The sequence below is a fragment of the Nansenia antarctica genome (genome assembly GCF_963989245.1).
Source record: "Nansenia antarctica genome assembly, chromosome: 13".
Lineage (NCBI taxonomy): Eukaryota > Metazoa > Chordata > Actinopteri > Argentiniformes > Microstomatidae > Nansenia > Nansenia antarctica.
Genome location: NC_137683.1, coordinates 24,370,629 through 24,389,468, shown reverse-complemented (window position 1 = coordinate 24,389,468; position 18,840 = coordinate 24,370,629). Strand labels below are relative to the sequence as shown.

The window sequence follows — 18,840 nt, the reverse complement described above, 5'->3', positions numbered from 1 at the left end:
ACAAAAAATATACATGTTCATCACTTGGACTAGTCGGTTACCCCAAACGGATGCCATTGATCCACTCGCCCTCCCCATCCTCCTCCCCTGATATCCGTCATTACTGAGCACCCTCCCTCCATGTCCACGTGTCTCTGGCAGTATAGTGTGTGAGACAATGTGATGAGCAGGAGTGTGTGTGAGATAAGCGGTGTTGTATCTAAGGGGTTGTGTGTGTGTGTGTGTGGGGAAGGGGGGGGTGATTACAGCCCCTGCTGCCTGCAGGTCAGGGGCACTATACAGTACTGATAACGGACTGAGAGATAAGGGGTAGGGGTAGAGGGTCTAGGTATGATACAGGGAGTAGGGAACATGGGATAGTGGTAGAGGGTATGATACAGAGTAGGGAACATGGGATAGTAGGTAGAGGGTATGACACAGGGAGTAGGGAACATGGGATAGTGGGTAGAGGGTATGATAGAGGGAGTAGGGAACATGGGATAGTAGTAGAGGGTGTGACAGAGGGAGTAGGGAACATGGGATAGTGGTAGAGGGTATGATACAGGGAGTAGGGAACATGGGATAGTGGGTAGAGGGTATGATAGAGGGAGTAGGGAACATGGGATAGTGGTAGAGGGTATGATACAGGGAGTAGGGAACATGGGATAGTGGGTAGAGCGACAGTCAAACAACATTTCATTGACCTCTCTCGTACCTGTATCAGTAACAGAGGACAAAGTGATACTAAGTCCATTGAAAGTCTACACAGAACCGGGGCCCTTGGTACCACTAACTGGGAACCTTTCACAGTCTACTACCTCAGGTGGAGTGACACCCCTGATTCCACAGGAACAGGGTGAAGCTACCCCCCCTTAGTCACTGATCTGGGGTCAGTTTCTCGTCGCTCCCCCACCAATGGTGTTACGCCAGGATACGAGGTAAGCAGGTAAGCTGATCCTAGATCTGTGCCCAAGGAGGGAACTTCTACCCGGAGTGGTCAAAGAGGTAGAGGGAGAGGGAGAGGGAGGGGCGGGGGGTGGAGGAGGGGGGAAGGGTCGAAGGGTGAGACGTCCTGCTAGCAGTCGGTGGAGATTTTAGCCGAGAGGTCCTGGATCCGCCGGGCGCTGCAGCTCTTACACAGGATGTGTCCGTCCAGAGGGTAGCAGCCCCGGCCCTCCCCCTCGGAGGACAGCAGCAGACCGCACTCCTGGGGGGGGCGGAAAACAGACACACACACACACACACACACACACACACACAGTCGATTCAGGTTCAGCCACTGACCACCACATACACACGCGATAACACCGCCGAACCGTAAAAAACAGACGTCATTCCACTTCAGCTCGCGAGCGCCAATCTGTCTCTCTGATCGAACGGAACACTAGGCTTCGATCTTCGCACGTCACAGAATGTGCCTTTTTCTCTAACTCATCTCTCACACACACACACACACACACACACACCCATCCGAGCGGACCCAAGCTCCTCACCTCACACACGTAGCAGTTGACGTGGAAGCTGCGATCCAGAGCCACGATCCTCACCGTCTCCTCCTGGCCCGGCTCGGGCATGATGGCCTGGCCGCACACCGAGCAGCGAGGGGCGAACTTCCTGTCAACACAGAGTGGGAAAGGGAAAGGGATTCAAAGTCTGTCACTGCACACAGAGTACAACGGAATGCATTTATGCTCTAGAGGGGGCATCTAGGCAACGGGTCACACAGCCTTTGAAGGCGATCCCGGAGCAATTAGGGGTTTAGTGCCTTGCTCAGGGGCACTTCGACAAGTGGCCCGCCCGGGAATTCGAACCGCTGCGAGCTGGCGACTTTGCGATCATTAGACGCCGGCTCTACCGGCTGAGCCACACAGCACAGAATTACCATATCTTGAGGAGACCATTTCAAAAGATCACACACAGGAGTCGAACTTTGACACAGAAGCAGCACAAACGCCATGTGTGGACAGGTATGCTCATCTCACATGAGTCCAGAGATCTATTGAAACTAGGGTATATAGATTCAGCACAGCACAAGAATGTGTCTCACTCTTTTGAAATGACTTGTAGACACAGTGACCTCAGGTCTTACGATGTAGACACAGTGACCTCAGATCTTACAGGGGACAAAGAGATACGGCGAACTAACTATTAATAATTATGGCACACATGGTTTTGTTAGAGATTTTGTTGCTCTCAGAATAAATTCACTTCAATTAAAGGTTGGATGTTTCTCCTGTTCTTTCAGTGTGACACTACGCTAATTCACCAAAAAGGTGCATTTTTTACGAGTTCCACGCTGACCTGTGGAAGTCCTCTATGCAGTGGATCTGGGAGGTGGCGTCCACGGTGAAGGGCACCCCGTCCAGACAGCAGCCACACACCACACAGTTGAAGCAGCGGGGGTGGTAGGCCTTCCCCATGGCCCGCAGGATACGGTCCAGGATGGGGTTGGAGCACTTGGAGCAGCGCTCGAGGGTACTCTGAGAGCAGAGGGAGCGAGGGAGGGAGGGCACAGAAGAGAGGTTAGTGACTGAGCGAGGAGGAGACTGTACAGGGGGGAAAAGGTACAACTGTGAGAGACATAAACCGACGGATAGATCAGAATCGCACTGATTACACAAGAGTACAATTCTTTGGCTTTGGTGCCTTAACATTGCCACTGCAGCATTCAGATACAAAATAATAATAATAATAATAATAATAGGTAAAGTACATAAGTAAAATAAGTAATCCTACAGTAATAAAGTGGTTTTACAGTGGCTTAGTGGCAATAGCGCAAAGTACAATGAAATGCAATATAATACAGTACGCACGTTAAGTAGTCCAGTGGTATACAAGTAATCCAGTAGTGTGCAAGTAGTTATAATAATGTAACATGTTCATTTTTGTAGAGAGTGATTATAAAGGTTATCAGGGCAAAATGATGTCAAAATGGCGTCACTCACAATGTAACAGCTCTCACAGTAGCTCTTCTTGTCCAAGGCGTAGAAGGGTTGCCCCCGGAGACGGGCGTGGCAGGTGATGCAGGTGAAGCAATCCACGTGGAACACCTGCTCCATGGCGATACAGCCGCTACCGTCACCAAGCACATTGTCACCGCAACGGGCACACCGACCTGACAGGAGACCAGGGAGAGGAGGGGGGAAAAAGAGGGGGAAAAAAAAGGGAAATGAACTTGACACGGTGTGACCACAGCAACAGGGGCCGGGCATACAGCACAGAGTGTGTGATTACATAAGATTAGAGAAGATCAGGAGAGGGGAGACAACTAGGGAGACAACCAGGAATCATATGTTCAGTTGGAATATTTAACATAAGGAAACATCAAGTATGAGAAGCCATTCCACCAATCTGGTATACAAGCCTACCAAAGTACTCCTCTGTGGGGGGGTGATTCATATCATACACCAACTTCTTAGTGAGCCGATCCAGTTCCTCCTCTGGTCTCGGGGCTGACCCCTGGTGGACAAATACAGTAATGCGGTTACATTTTACATTTTTGGCATTTAGCAGACGCCTTATTCCAAAGCATAAGACGTGCATTTGGAATGACTCACTGCGAGCTATCCGCAGACCAATGTAGTTTAATGTTTTAATGTTTAACGCAACTTCAACTGCTAGATCCTTAAGAGTCACTCTTTACCTTGCTGCTCTGGTAGGCGGGGCTCTGGGCTGACCCTGACCCTGATTGGTGAACCTCAGGTCCTCGCTTGGCCATGGGGCCCTGGTTGGCTTGCCCCCCGGACCCTGCGGCGTTCCCCTTGTAGCCCCCCTCAGAGTGGAGCTCCTGGGCCTGGGAAGCAGGATGGGGAGGATACCAGCCCTGGGGGCCCGCCTGGTTCTGGGGGGGAGGGCGTGAGGCCTGCTGGCGGGGCGGGGGTGGGGTGTAGGCCTGCTCAGCCTGCCTCCCTGTCTGGGAGTAGGTGACCGGCTGGGCCGTTTTGACCTGGACACTGAACCTGGGGCCCGTCGGGGTGGAGGCTGTGGTGTATGACGCAGGGACAGGCTGGGGATAAGGTTTGTTGACCGAGGCGTAGGTGTAGTCCTGCTGCTGGTGGGAGGAGGCGGTGTACTGGGGTCCCTGGTGGTCGCTGGGGTATGGAGGGGTTGGATGGTACTGGGTCTGGGGGTGAGGGTGGGGGGGGTAACCCACAGATGGCCGGCCCTGGGAAGGTGGTCCTGCCTGGGCCGCAGGTTTGTAGCGGTCCCCTGAGATGTGTTTGTTGTAAGGCACATTGTCGTACAGCTGGGAGGAGGGGGGGGGGGGAACAGATGGCAAACATTCAGGTAAGACAGGAATTCATCAAGTTACCTGAGTAAAAAACCATAACTTCACAAACCATTTGTTGAACCCACCTGTAACGAATTGACTGTACTTTCTATAACACAGATGGTACATTTCAAAACAACACACAATTACGTGAATCCTATTGTATCAAACCTAATTAGCAAATGACACAAATGGATATGCGATATGAAATTAATAACACGCACGTGTGAGACCTTTTAACAAGTTACCAAAATACAAGTTACTGTAGCAGGAAGGGCTGCCTGTACCTGAGCGCTTGAGTTCTGTGGGTGGCTGTCCAGGTCCGCTAGCATGCAGGTCAGGGAGTCGATCTCTGCGTCGATGTTTGAGTGGTGCCCTCCGGGCTTCTCAGGGCCGCGGTGCTGAAGTCACAGCGAACAAAAGTTAAAAAGGCGGCTGTGGCGCAGAAGGTAGAGCCGGACGTAGAGCCGGTGTCTAATGATCGCAAGGTTGGCAGATCGGCGGTTTGAGCCCCAGCTGGCCACATGTCGAAGTGTCCTTGGGCAAGACACTTAACCTCAAATTGCTCCCAATGAGCGGGCCGGCGCCTTGCATGGTACCTTGCCACGATTGGTGTGTGAATAATTTCAAACTCATAACACAATATAATTGACATAGCTAGCTATATGCAGTGTGTCCCACCTACCATTAACTCATAGCTGTCAATGTGTGGGTTCCAGCTGCGGTCTTCTGCGGGGGCATGGAGGGCTGGGTAATAGTGGTCACTTTTAGGGTGAAACCCTGGATCTTCCTGGTGCTGATGCTGCATGACTCCACCTTTGGAACGAACACAAAAACAACCTTTTGGTGCAATGTTGTGACCTGCAGTACAGTTTAGATCAACTAGGTCAGAGACGTTATTCTGAGGCAGGTTTAACCCAAGATGAGTTCAAGGCCCCTCCATGTTCTTACTTGGGGGTCCTGTGGCCATGTACCGAGTGGCCATTCCTCCTCCGTTCTGGTCATAGATGCCATATTTGGCCCGGGGGTCCGTGGTGACTTTTTTGGGGGCTCTGTAGGCGACTGGTCCGGAGTGGGACATCGGGGGGACGGGTCTCTCTGGGCTACCCAGAGTCCTCGGCGGAAGCCAAGTAGGACCGGACATATCAGGGTTCTGAGCAGAAAAGGATCATGGGTAAACTGTCAGACATTTTGGACAATTCATATGACCTCAGGATAAGGCTGCAGCAATTATTCAAATCGATTAACATTAATCGATGATCAATAATCGATTTTCATAATATCCAAAAATACATTTTACAAAGGCCGCTGTTGAGAAAAGGTCAAACTCAGCGTTTTAGGATACCAATATCATGTATTGGGGTGTATGATGTGGCATATTTCTCAGAGATTGAATGAAAAGCAAACCCCACGCAAACCATTGTGTGTGTGTGTGTGTGTGTGTGTGTGTGTGTGTGTGTGTGTGTGTGTGTGTGTGTGTGTGTGTGTGTGTGTGTGTGTGTGTGTGTGTATGTAACAGGTAACCACTGGAAACCAAGAGATGCTACCTTCTGAGTTTCCTATGGCAACACTGCCACTTGTTCATTTAACAATAGGCTTGCGGTTGAGAAGCAGGAAGATATAGCCATTCCCAAGGATGTGGGGATTTCCAGAGGACACAACTCTCACTAACACACACACACATACACACACACACACACACACACACACACACACACACACACACACACACACACACACACACACACACACACCTCTTCCTCACAGTTCACATATCCCACAGGTGCAAAGCCCACAGCTCGTTCCATGGTTACCCCATGGTGTACATCCACTACAATAGTTATTGTCTGGGATGTTTACACACACCGAATTCGTTTTACAAAACAGAAGAGGAAATGTTGTGTAATGATCTCTCTCTCCTGAAACACCTGGTTTACAAACAATAATCTATTATGCAACAAGAAGGTTCCTCTGTGGAAAAAACAAAAACATGAACCAATCGGTCCAATAGCTGACCCTAACCCTATCTGGTACGAAAGAAAGCGTCCAACTTTTAACCACGAGAGGGTTACAACAATATGCATAATCTTACAAACAAAATGCCCACTTACTACATAATCAGAACAACCAAAACAATCTTTCAATGAACACCCATTTTAAGTATTAAGCACATTTGAAATCGCTGCATTCATCATTAAACAGCTCTGTTATAGCCGACTAGATCATTCAATGTTTCACTGTCACATTGTGAGAGGGGGGTAGCCCAGCTGTCCCAGTTGCGTCCCTGATTTAAACCTCCTAAATCCGGCTGAGCAACTCACTCCAAACCGAGGATTTGCTGGGCCGGAGAATTAATCACAGTGGGCTTTATCAATCTGTCATATTAAAAAAGCGATTTGCTTTAAATCCATAAATCGTAGATTATTTGATAATCACACAACCCATGTATATTAGGCTAAAGGTCTAGTTACAAGATTATGTCATAAGAAATGTCCAACTTGGACAGAACTGGAGGGAGTAGGATATATTATACTAGGCTACGGTAAAGTTGAGACATTTTTCCATTATTGTGAGACATTGTCGCATGCATAAACTAACAGTAACTTGCAGGCTGAAACGCTACGGTGTGTGTGTAATAATAATGTGGCCATGAACAATAGAATCAACCATGTCCTACCTCTTAAAATCCCGGATCGGTCTGTCTCCTGGCTTTCACACTCATCTAAGAAATGAAAAACATTATTCACATAAACGGCAAAGAAAGCGACCGATAATCACATAGCCCCGTATCAACCCGTAGCGATGTTTCTATCGCACTGTAATTTACAGCAAACTCTTAGGCGCAAACCACCACGGGAGAAAGAAAACTGCGCCCTACTAAAGCATTATGTCATTATGCATTTTTTGGTCAAGTTTCGCAGCACATAATAATAAGCGCAGAAGACCGCCTGTCTCTGCCGTGAGAATAATAAAATAACAGTTTTCCCCCCAATAAGCCTATTACTAGTATTAGTCTGAAATTCGTTTGCAGCGTCGATGTAGCCTATCAATGTCAGTGTAGAAACTGTATAAACCGTGTACGGCAAAGAAGCAATAATCAGGAAAATTAACTTTAAACAATTAACTTTATGGTTATGTGTGTTTACTTGTTAAGATAACGTAGATCTATACTGTCTGTCTACTCGTCTGATATGATAAGCAACTAAGACAACAACGGTACGTGTTGCACACAAACAACTTGCACAAATGCAAGTTGCCCCTCTTCTTTAGTTGGATATATTTTTTTAATAAAACAGAGTAATTAATTAGTTGTTCTTATTAAACAACTTTGTTTGGTGGTCAGTTTTTGGTGGACCTACTGTGTCATGGTTGCTGCGTGTGTCACAGGCCTGGACCACACGGTGTGGTCATGGACTGTGCAAGGACCACACGGTGTGGTCATGGACTGTGCAGGACCACACGGGGGTGATGAGCATTGGCCGAATACTCAGATATTAAGGCAAAATGAAGAGAACCAGGAAAACACATAATGGCCTACGCTGATAAACATGTAACTCTTGTTTAGTGTCTACTGTTCTTTAAATAGTGTGTAGGCCTACTGATACAACCCGCCCCCCGCCCCCCACACACACATACTTACATGTTTCTTCTTTAAATTATATATTTCACAGAGTACAATAATACACAATGTCAAGTTAACCCACTTCAAGGCATAGCACAAACGTATGTTGTATAGCCTCAAGACTCTCTTTTCTTGTCTTCAGCCAAAATAGAGTGGGAATCTGGGGTATGAAAGGAATTCAAGTAGTAGTTTACCAAATCACATACTGTATTTGGTTTCTTACCCTGAAAGGAGTCTATGGACAAGGACATACTCCCATCCACACTTCTGTTCATCATGGGCACTGTAACTATTAAAAAGTCAATGGACCTGGACCTGGACATAGCATGTTTGAAATGTCATGCTCAAATAATCTAAAAGTCTTTTAAATTAAGTGTGTCATTGAGCCTCTTCAGAGCATTTGATATGATTTGGGCATTGAGTTTCAAACATGCTAAATTCACCTTGTGACAGTGCATCTAAAGCGATAGGTTGTTATATATTGAACACGTCATAATAGGAGTGCACACCTCAGCTGCACCTTTGCACCTTTTGTCCAGTTGACTGTTTTCAAACAATACTATCAAATCCTTGAAAATGAATCAAATAAGCACTACAAGCAGTGTAGATTATACATTTGAATAATTGTCACCAAGTCACACAAGAAGGGGTGCTTCATCATTCTTGGTAGATAACATGTTTACTGTACACTTGTTTCAAATTAGTCTTTCCATTTCTCTCCTGCGAGAACTGCGTTTATCTCTCTTGCACACTTGTTGTATTGTGTTATATTGCATTTCATATCATCGTATTCTGCACAGATTTCTTTTTGCACTATTGAGGCCACTGTGAAATCCATCACTTTATTACTTTGTCAATGTATATATATTTTTTTTTTACTTTCTTACTTACGTTACTTATTATTATTATTGTGTTTTGTATCTGAATACTGCAATGTCAGTGTTGAGGAACCAAAGCCAAATAATTTTACTGTTGTGTACTTTTGTGTACAGTAAGATGAAATACAAGTGATTCTGATTCTGATTCTGATGTTATCTGAGCCCAGGAGAGGCCAGTCCCCCACCGCCTGTGAGGTACCTCCCCCCACTCTCACAGAGCCAGGCTAGAGGCTATGGGTTATGCTTCAAAGGAAGCTCTGTTTCACTAGTCTACTTTATTGTTTTCGTTGCCCATTGTTTTTCTTTTTTTTTCTTTTTTATTCCTGTCCCCCTGCCATCTTCCCCCTCACACCCCCCTCAACATCCATCCTCCCCCGGACAGTGCTAACAACCTGTCCTTATATGTCCACAATGCTCAGCAAGCACAGGAAGAGACAGTTTATATGAATCAGTTGTTATGTTTTCAGGAGCTGTTGTCAACACTTTTGCACCAACCATTGAACCAGAATGTCAAAGCATGGTATTAGCACTTGCCTTTTAAGGTTTAACACATTAGGTTTGTCAATCAGCAAAGCAACAGCCCAATCAAGGGAATCCCCCAAATTGCAAGCATGCATATTGCTTGAAAAAGCAGAATAAATATAAAAATGTAATCTTTTTTTTTATAGATTTCTTCATTACTGCCCTTTTGTATATAAATCCCTACTGAATAAACTCCCAACGTACCTGACCTCATTAGTGAAATTCAAGAACATAAATGACTTGTGTTCTATGTTCTCAAACGAACTAACTCGTTCTAAAACGAACTAACGAAAACGTTATTTACAGTAGTTTCTCCTGATATATTGTGATTTTATATGATTTCTGTATATTTTCTTATGATTTCTGTTATACAGTATTTGTTATGTGCACCTGCAAAAGAGGCCTTAGTGTTTTCCCCAGTATAAATAAAGGTTAAATAAAATAAAAAATTAAATGGCTCATTTTGTCCAAATGTATATGCACTTGTTTATATAACCATAATGCTACTGTATATGTTTCATCCAACTGTTGTCTTGTTCAGTATCAGAATCATAATGAACACATGAGAGCTGTCGTACAGTACAGTCCTGACCACTACAGTATCAAGGCATTGGACACTGACAGATACAGTAGGGGAAGTCACTATTAGCTTAGCTCAGCCTTGCCAATGGGACAGACTGAATGGCTTCCGCCCATTGGCGAACCTGTTTAGTAATGTTCTCACTTTTCCTAAACCACCCCCCTCTTCCGTTGTTCTCACAATGCCTGGAAGTCGCCTAGACCCTCGCCTACTTCTGTGTTTTCTTAAATGTTGTTTTTCTGTTGTTTTTTCTAAAGACACAATTGATCCGGCCTCCATCAAAACAAATAAAAGCACAAGGACACACACACGCACTCAACACCCCTCACAAACACTCTACTTCCGAATCACATCTACAGAGGATTTATACCCAAACATGGCCATTTTGGATCCTTGTTGTTGTTGAGTGTGCAGCATTTATGCAAATATTTGACACCCCTATTTTTGTTTTGGTTCTTTTTATTTCATTTCACCGTGGTACAATAATTTATTTCTAGTTCATGATATAAGCAGCTGATAATGGTGTTTAGTCTTTAACACCTTCATTCAATTTGTGATTCAGTGACAGTAACTGCTCTTAAAGACATAAGATAAAAAACAAAGATATGAATTGTTTGTTGTGTCATATTTGCATCTTGCATCACTCCAGCTGTTTCTGGAAGCTCCTCTAATCTCATTCACCCTCGATCAACACCTTGTAGCTCGTTCAATATCTTCTACTACGTGAAACACTTTGATCTGAAGGAAATGCCCAGTGCATGTGAGCTGCCCTCTATGAGCTGTGTACATGTCCTGAACCTCATTGTGAACCAAGGCGGTACTGAAGATGAGGTAACTTTCCGCTTGTTTTTTGCGTTATTCGTGACCTTTGACCCCCCCCCCCCCATCCCACCTCACTACCCCTCCCTCTGCCTCCTGCCTGGCTTATTATTGACGGATGTCCTGCGCGGGCGTTTTCATCCCCGTCTCAGAGCGCCTCGCAGGATGCATTCAGAGATGGTGTGTGTGTGTGTGTGTGTGTGTGTGTGTGTGTGCTTTACAGTTCCTGCACATCTGTCCGCTCCATTTTTCTATAAGTCTAGGGGAGGTTGTTTTTCAAGCTAGGAGAGGGTATCTCCCATCTCCCCATATCGCTTTTTCCCTCCACTCTCCCATTTCCTTCCTCTAAGTGCCCATTACATGTTGGGCCCTCCCCTCAGACAGCAAGCCAGAAGCTTCCGGAAGGTCTGAAGGAGTGCTTATGAATCCCTTGTTCACCTGGATCTGTCACCTCAGCAATCTTTAGCATTCATAGAACATCCTGTATTTGACTTGAAAGCATTACAGAAGCTCTCTTCAACTTAAATGATGAAATTGAGGACCTGAGGAATTCCTGACTTGCTTTTTTCTCTTGTAGTTCCATCCCCCAGCACCAAGAGGACAACACAGCACCCTCTCAGACCACGTGTTGATATACACAAGTTGCAGATCCACAATGCTCACCATACTTCAAACCAGAATGCATATACAGTAAATGTATCTTTTAAGTCAACAATGTTCTGCGTCCTGACAGGCTGCGTCCTGTCTCCCCTCCTGTTTTCCCTCTACACCAACTGCTGTACCTCCAGCCACCAGTCGGTCAAGTTCCTCAAGTTCGCGGACGATACCACCCTGGTAGGGCTCATCTCCAGGGGGGATGAATCTGCTTACAGGAGCGAGATTGACTTGGTGGTCTCCTGGTGCACCCGGAACAACCTAGAGCTGAATGCTCTTAAGACAGTGGAGCTGATAGTGGACTTCAGGAGGAACCCACCCCCTCCCTCTCCAATCATACTGGGAGGCACTCCAGTCACCACAGTGGAGGTGACAGTCTCTCGGGACTTGAAGTGGGGGCCCAACATCGACGCCCTCACAAAAAAGGCCCAGAAGAGACTGTTTTTCCTGAGGCAGCTCAGAAAATTCCACCTACCAAAGACCACGCTGGTGAACTTCTACACGGCCATCATTGAGTCCATCGTCACCTCCGCCATCATCATCTGGTTCCCCGCTGCAGCGGCCAAGGACAAGGCCAAGCTGCAGCGGGTGATACGCTCGGCGGAGAGGGTGATTGGCTGCCCTTTGCCCCCCCTTGAGGCCCTGTTTAAAAGTAGGGCTTTGGGGAGGGCCAGGAAGATCATGGCTGACCCCGCACACCCAGGACACGGTCTCTTCGCCCCGCTCCCCTCAGGCAGGAGGGTGCGGTCCCTAAAAACTGTGAAGGCCCGACATGCACACAGCTTTTTCCCCACAGCCATCCGGCTCCTAAATGCCGCTGCCCCCCCCCCCCCCCCTGACCTGACCCCTATCTATCTACCCTCCCTCCACCCCCACCCAGAGAGCTTTGGACTGTCTGGATATGAACACTTGAACACTTGATCTCTGCACTTTATATTTATATTAATTATGACTCTTGCACTATGATGTTGGTTTGCACTGTCTTGTCCTGTCTTGCACCTGTCCTGCTGTAAACCGTGCTCCACTGTCCCAAACCAAATTCCTAACATGTTTACATGTCATGGCAATAAAGTCTTCTGATTCTGATTCTGATTCTGAAAAAAAGGATTCCAATCATATAAATACATTTAACGTAAATACATTCACGTTGCAATATTTCTAACTAACTGCCTGGAGTGTGGAAGCACATGCAGGTTCGGATTACATGTTGTTCGTCTAGCAACACTGAATCGATACCATACTGTATCTATTAGATGTATTAGTAACTAGTGTCTATCAGATCTATTAGTAACTAGTTTAAATATTGTGTGAAACTGACACGCAGGGAATCGGTTTCTGTCTCTTTCTCCCGTTCAATCACTTCACACCAAACAAGCTGCAGAGGAACTGCACTGTTGCTGACCCTGTGCTCCTCTCACAATGAACAGAGCAACAGAGCAGACAATGTGTCAAAAATGTGTTCAAACAAAATGACATTCTAACAGATAGTCTTACAAGGTTGTATTGTATTTCATATTATGACGTTGTTGTTTTTTCAACATCCCAATAGCGTGGACTCCTAAAGCACGCCAGCCTGATATGGCAGCTTTCCAATTTGGGGCATAGGGTATGTTTATTTAACATGTAGGTATTCTTCAAACTTCCTCTCAGACAGTTTCCTTTGTCCTGGAGAGGGGTTATGGGGAGGAAAGCGTTGGTGGAAGGGTCTGTTTTGGTCATGTTAACTCCTGGATAGCACTGTGGAGCCATCCAGCCCCCTGAGGGTCTTCATATATATATTTTTTCTACATGACACAAAAACATACTCCACTTTCCTGACATGACTTTTCAAATACATACTTTTGTTGCTATGGGGGTTACACAAACTAATAGTCCACTAAAAATACCCCGGAGCCCAGGGCCAGGGACTTGGGCCTTTTCCTGCCAAGCTTCCAGGGTACGCGTGGGCCGTTGAGGAAAGAGGAAGCGAGCGCCCCTGACTGTATGGAGCTTCCTGCGCAACATTATAAAGAGTACCCTCCCACTGGCCACCCTCGATACTACTCACTACTGCTCAGACACAGTGGAGGCAGCTGGCTAGCCTTGCTCGGAGCTGGTTAGAGATTGTAAAGCCTGATAGCAGAGCTGAGGGGCTTGAGGACAGCATCGTGCATTTGGGTTCTCGTCCCTGCTGGTCGGGGTGAGTGGCAAGACGTTATTATTTTAGAGTATTTTAAAGATTTTATTCCAGGACTTGGATAAGTTATTGCCAGTCTGGTTTTGTGTAATTTATATTAGATAATGTTAATTAATTATCTTGTGCATTTGCATCTAAAGGACTTCAAAACTAGGGTTAGGATAGATAATATATCAAGAGTATCATTTAGGGGCTAATTTATGTCTGGATAATACAACAAATCTGTGGTTATTTAAAATCATACAAAGTCATTTGGAATTAATTTACATTTCAAAATACTTTTTGCTGGCCCTTTTCTCATACAGTATCATTATGCAATGAGTGCAGTAAGTTGCATAGGTACAGTATGTATGATATTGCTAACGTAACTAATGTTTACTTTTTGTCTTTTAGGTACGAGTAGGGAGCTGGTCTCGCCTAATAGATGCGTCCAGGGGACTGCACACTATTTATATTGGCTGCGTTCGTAAATACGCTCTGAGAGCGCCGGAGCGCACACTGGTTTCAACATCATAAAGGGATTTCGCCTATTTACGAACGCAGCCACTGTATTCTGCACCAAGGTAAGTCACTCATAAGAACACTGTGACTATTACTATGTCACAGAGAGTAAACTCATGTGAAAGATATCAACCATACTCCACCATACTCACATTCAATTCAATATGACTCATTCAGAAGGCAACCTATATAGGAGCATAAGATCACAATGAGATGAGCGCACTGTACTGATGTTATCAACTGTACTGATATGAAATATATCCATTGAAATGCCACTGATCCCCCCCCCCCCTCTGTTCTCTACTCCTCTCACTAACAGAAGATGAGCAAGATGCAGGTGGTGGAGGGATACAGGGTCAACGGCAGGAGCGAGGCCCCTACCGAGGAGGCGGCGGAGGGATATGTGAAGGAGTTCACCCGCCACTCCAGTGATGTCCTGCTGAACCTGAACGAGCTGAGGCACAGGAACATCCTGACAGATGCCACCCTCGTGGTGGGCGCCGTCCAGCTGCAGGCCCACTGCGCCGTGCTCATCGCCTGCAGGTCAGCTCGGTTCACATCGCCCCTACGCCTCTTCCTCCAATCTTGTTTTCTCTTCTTTTCTCTTTCATCTTCTCAGACATTCCATCAGCCGTTGTGTTCCCTTTCTTCTCAGGTCAGCTTTTCTTGTTGACTTCCCCTCCGATTTTCTTTCCCCGTTTTCCCATTCCTCTTAATCACTGTAATACGACCCCCCCCCCACGATTGTTCTGTCTTCACGTTTTCCTGCTCTCCTTATCTGCTATTCTTGTCTTTCACTCTTTCAATGTGTCCATCCTCTGCCCTTTATGTGTTTCACCCTCTACCCTTTCCTCCTTTTCTTGTCGGGAAAACGTGACACTCACTTATTCCACATTCCATCTGACTCGGCTGCTCCACCGGCTTTTGGCCTTTCCCTCCTTTTCCCTCCTTTTCCCTCCTCTCTGTATCTCTCTTATTACATCCATCCCCCTCGAGTGGTGCACGCACGACTGATTATCGTGATAACAATCTCAAGATATCTCTCTTCTCTCTCCCTCCCTCTCTCAGTGGGTTCTTCTACTCCCTGTACTCCCGCCGTGTGGCGGCCCCTGGGCGGGCTGGAGTGGAACAGGCCATGACCCTGTCCCTCCCTGACTCCCTGGACCCGGCCAGCGTTTCCCTTCTCCTGGACTTCATGTACACCTCCCAGCTGCCCCTGACGCCTCACACCGTCCCCGGCGTGCTCACCGTCGCCACCTACCTGCAGATGGACCACGTGGCGGACACCTGCCGGGCTTTCATGCTGCACAGGTGATGATGAGCGTTGGGTGGGGGGGGGGGGGCTGAAAGGGATGCTAGCTAGCTAACAGGATTAGCATAATAGTCGTCCATTGGAAAGTACATTTGCATACTGTACAGACCAAGGCAGGTAGAGGGTTTTAATTGGGAAGCTTGAGACTACTAGGCAGATGGAGAGTTTTAGATTGTGTTAGCAACTGAAAGCATAGCTGTAGGTTTTTAATTTTCTAGGTCAAAGCTTTCGATTTTGTGAAGCGGAAAGTACACATAGCTGTATTTGTTTGATAGCTAAAGCTGACAGTTCCTTTGTTCCTTTGTTCCGCAGCGAGAGAATGAGAGTGAGGTCCCCTCAAATGGAGCTGGACCCTAACCCTAGGGTGACTGCAGTCTCTGTAGCCCTTCAACGGGGAGCTACCTCGAATTTCTTGCTTAGTGAAAGACCCCCCAGGCCTGTGCCGTCAGCCCCATCCCAGCCGGAGGCAGAGGCAGAGGGTCGTATGTGCCGTGACTCAGCCAGGTGAGAGAGAACGGATGTGTGTGTGTGTGTGTGTGTGTGTGTGTGTGTGTGTGTGTGTGTGCGTGTGCGTGTGCGTGTGTGTGTGTGTGTGTGCACGTGAGTGTGTGAGTGCGCCCAGCCGCCTGTTGATTAGTCTGCATGTGCCTTTGTCTAAGTTGGATCATTACATGACTTCCTTCGTTTCTCTTGCAGCGTCCCTGGAGACAGTCTGGCCTCTTCGAAGCCAGGGACTTTCCTGACCCATGAGCCCAGGTTGCAGAAGCTGCTCCCTGGGTCCCCCACCCCCACCCCCTCCCCAGACAGCCCCTCCCGCTCCAGCTGCCAGCCGAACTCTCCTGCTGAGTCCAGCACCTGCAACCTCACCAACCACCAAATGGTTAGTCTCCTCTGCAGCCTCTTATCTAGGGTGTATGCTAACTGTATTTGCTATGTTGATAACAATGATAACATTGATACATTAGTAACTGCATTTCGTTGTCTGGTAGGACTTGTACTCTGCAATGACAATAAAGTTGAATCTAATCTAATCTAAACAGTGGATTGCATTTATAAATCTTGTTTCTTAAAAAGTTTTTCTTCGTTCGCCACCGATTTGTAACATCCACGCCGTTGATGCACGGTGGCCATTTTGTCCGTTTTGAGAGATCAGGATGTTTATTGATCGCGTACGATTGTGGAACTCTATTTCAGACCCAGAGTGACACCAAGCCGACCCCTGACCCTAAGGCCTGCAACTGGAAGAAATACAAGTACATCGTCCTCAACTCCCTCTGTGCTGTGACCACCGTGAAGGAGGAGGAGCCTGAGGAGAGGCAGCCACAGTTTGGCCACACCCCTGCCCCTGGAGGGATGACTGTGGCACAGAAGCCATCGAAGGGGGTGTCGCCTGGGGAAGGACATGGTCAAAATGACAGGTGTGTTGACGCTCTCAGAGCAAGCAATTGTCTTGAGCGTGTTCCCTCGAACAGCCAATTAGTATATTGTTGGACAATGTTTATACCATGTTTTCCAACATTGTCACCTCCACCAATTATGGCATGATTACGTTAGCGGAGTGATTCTAAAGATCGGTATTCACGTTTATCAGACAGGGGCAGGCCTCCTGCTGTGAACCTTCTGGCCATAGCCTTCCCCTGGGGCGTCACCACCCCGCGGACCACCCCATGGAGACCCCTGTCTATAAGGAGGTCACAGGTAAGCTCCAATCTCCATCATCCTCTTAGAATTGATTGTAATTGCATTTGTGTGCTAATGAGTGTGAGTGGAATAGGCTCTCCAGGCTTGGTGAGACATGAAATTCAAATATATTTATATATAAATATACAGTATATATGTTGCAATAATACAAATGTATATTATTGCAGCATGTTATTTTGTTTATAGTGATATTTCTAGGGCTGTCGGCCGACATGAACATTTATTCACCGATGTATCTGATGTGGAGATCTGTCCTGTCTGTTCTCCTCCAGCCTTGTCCTGCAACCTCTGCCCCATGGAGCCAGAAGCTGCCCATCATTGCCAACATCCAATCAAGCGTGAGAACTACTGTTTGCCCTTCGCCTACTCAGGCAATCTGGGCGGGACAAAGACTGTCGGCTCAGGTGAGGCAATAAACCCATCGGATTGAAATTGTTTGCATAGTACAGCAGGCATGCTAACTAAACTGCCTCTCCTTACAGTTGACTGTAGCCACAGGTGGTAGTCGTTAGGTTGACCTTTCCTTGTGGCCTGACATTTACGACTCTTGCAGGTGACAAGCCCTACCATTGCAACGTGTGTGGGGCTCAGTTCAACAGGCCAGCGAACCTGAAGACCCACTCTCGCATCCACTCTGGAGAGAAGCCGTACCGCTGTGATACCTGCGGTGCCCGCTTTGTTCAGGTGAGGCCCCAGTGAAGAGGAAGTGGGGCTAAAGAGAGCATGTGTGTTTGTGTGTACCTGTGTGGACGCTCAAAGTGACATGGAAAAGCTTTAGTTCCTTGCTTGTGCTTGTGCTTGTGCTTGGAGATGGAGTACCACTGCAGGCTATTTACTGATGGTTGGTGACTTACTTACTGACTTGGTTCGTGTGTGTGTTCTGAAGGTGGCCCACCTGCGGGCCCACGTCCTGATCCACACCGGGGAGAAGCCGTACCCCTGCCACACCTGCGGCACGCGCTTCCGTCACCTGCAGACGCTGAAGAGCCACCTTCGTATTCACACCGGAGAGAAACCCTACACTGTGAGTACAGAGTACACTATACCCATGTCTGCTTATTTACTACACACTCGCAGTGTAAACTATACTCACCCACACACACACACACACACACACACACACACACAAGGAAACATTTACACTGGAGAGAATCTCTAAAATGTACGTCTCCTCATCTCTAAGCAACATTTAGTTTGATCTCTTGTCGTACACAGTTAGATATAAGGGACAGACTCGTTTGTAACATTTGGCCTCTCCGGTCCTCCCTCTCTCCCTCAGTGTGAGAAGTGTGACCTGCACTTCCGCCACAAGAGCCAGCTGCGCCTCCACCTGAGGCAGAAGCACGGGGCCGTCACCAACACCAAGATCCGCTACAAGGTCCTGGCCGACCCCTACCAGCCCATCCTGCAGGCCTGCTAATGTCCTCACCATGACCCCCCTAATCCGACCGCTAACCCCAAATGGATTTTGCAAATACAGTATGACCCTCCTGGAAATTGTTTAGGGGCCCCCGTGACAACCCCCCAAGGCTTTTAGACTGTTGATGCGACCCAGCAGTGGTTTCCCACCCACCGTTTGGGAAACATCGGACTAACCTGGCGTGCCGGAGCTAGACTCCTTAAAATCCTCCCTTAAGATCCAAAAACATGGAGAAAAAAAACATTTTGCCCCTACTGGTGAGATGTATTCATGAATAGTTCATAGGAAAAGTACATAGGTCCTGACTGAGAATGTGGAAGATATTGAGTCCTGTCAAAAGCCCTTTTGGAGAAGGGTTATTAAGCTACAAGTGTGTGCAAGAGTGTGCAAGAGTTAGTAAGCGACA

General features: G+C 47.1%; 2 protein-coding genes across 2 annotated transcripts; one reads left to right on the top strand and one right to left on the bottom strand.

Moving 5' to 3' along the window:
- Nucleotides 1–1,054: 1,054 nt before the first annotated feature.
- trip6 (thyroid hormone receptor interactor 6) lies at nucleotides 1,055–5,393 on the bottom strand (the record flags this gene model as incomplete). Its single annotated transcript, XM_080543942.1, has 9 exons — nucleotides 1,055–1,186; nucleotides 1,473–1,593; nucleotides 2,281–2,459; nucleotides 2,925–3,094; nucleotides 3,348–3,438; nucleotides 3,623–4,225; nucleotides 4,537–4,650; nucleotides 4,935–5,065; nucleotides 5,201–5,393. The coding sequence occupies 9 exons, from the start codon at nucleotides 5,391–5,393 to the stop codon at nucleotides 1,055–1,057; spliced, it is 1,734 nt and encodes a 577-aa protein (XP_080400068.1).
- An 8,930-nt stretch (nucleotides 5,394–14,323) lies between these two features.
- On the top strand, nucleotides 14,324–18,434 carry bcl6b (BCL6B transcription repressor; the record flags this gene model as incomplete). Its single annotated transcript, XM_080544128.1, has 9 exons — nucleotides 14,324–14,544; nucleotides 15,070–15,312; nucleotides 16,010–16,193; nucleotides 16,508–16,731; nucleotides 16,905–17,011; nucleotides 17,287–17,418; nucleotides 17,568–17,698; nucleotides 17,901–18,038; nucleotides 18,294–18,434. The coding sequence occupies 9 exons, from the start codon at nucleotides 14,324–14,326 to the stop codon at nucleotides 18,432–18,434; spliced, it is 1,521 nt and encodes a 506-aa protein (XP_080400254.1).
- Nucleotides 18,435–18,840: the final 406 nt, after the last annotated feature.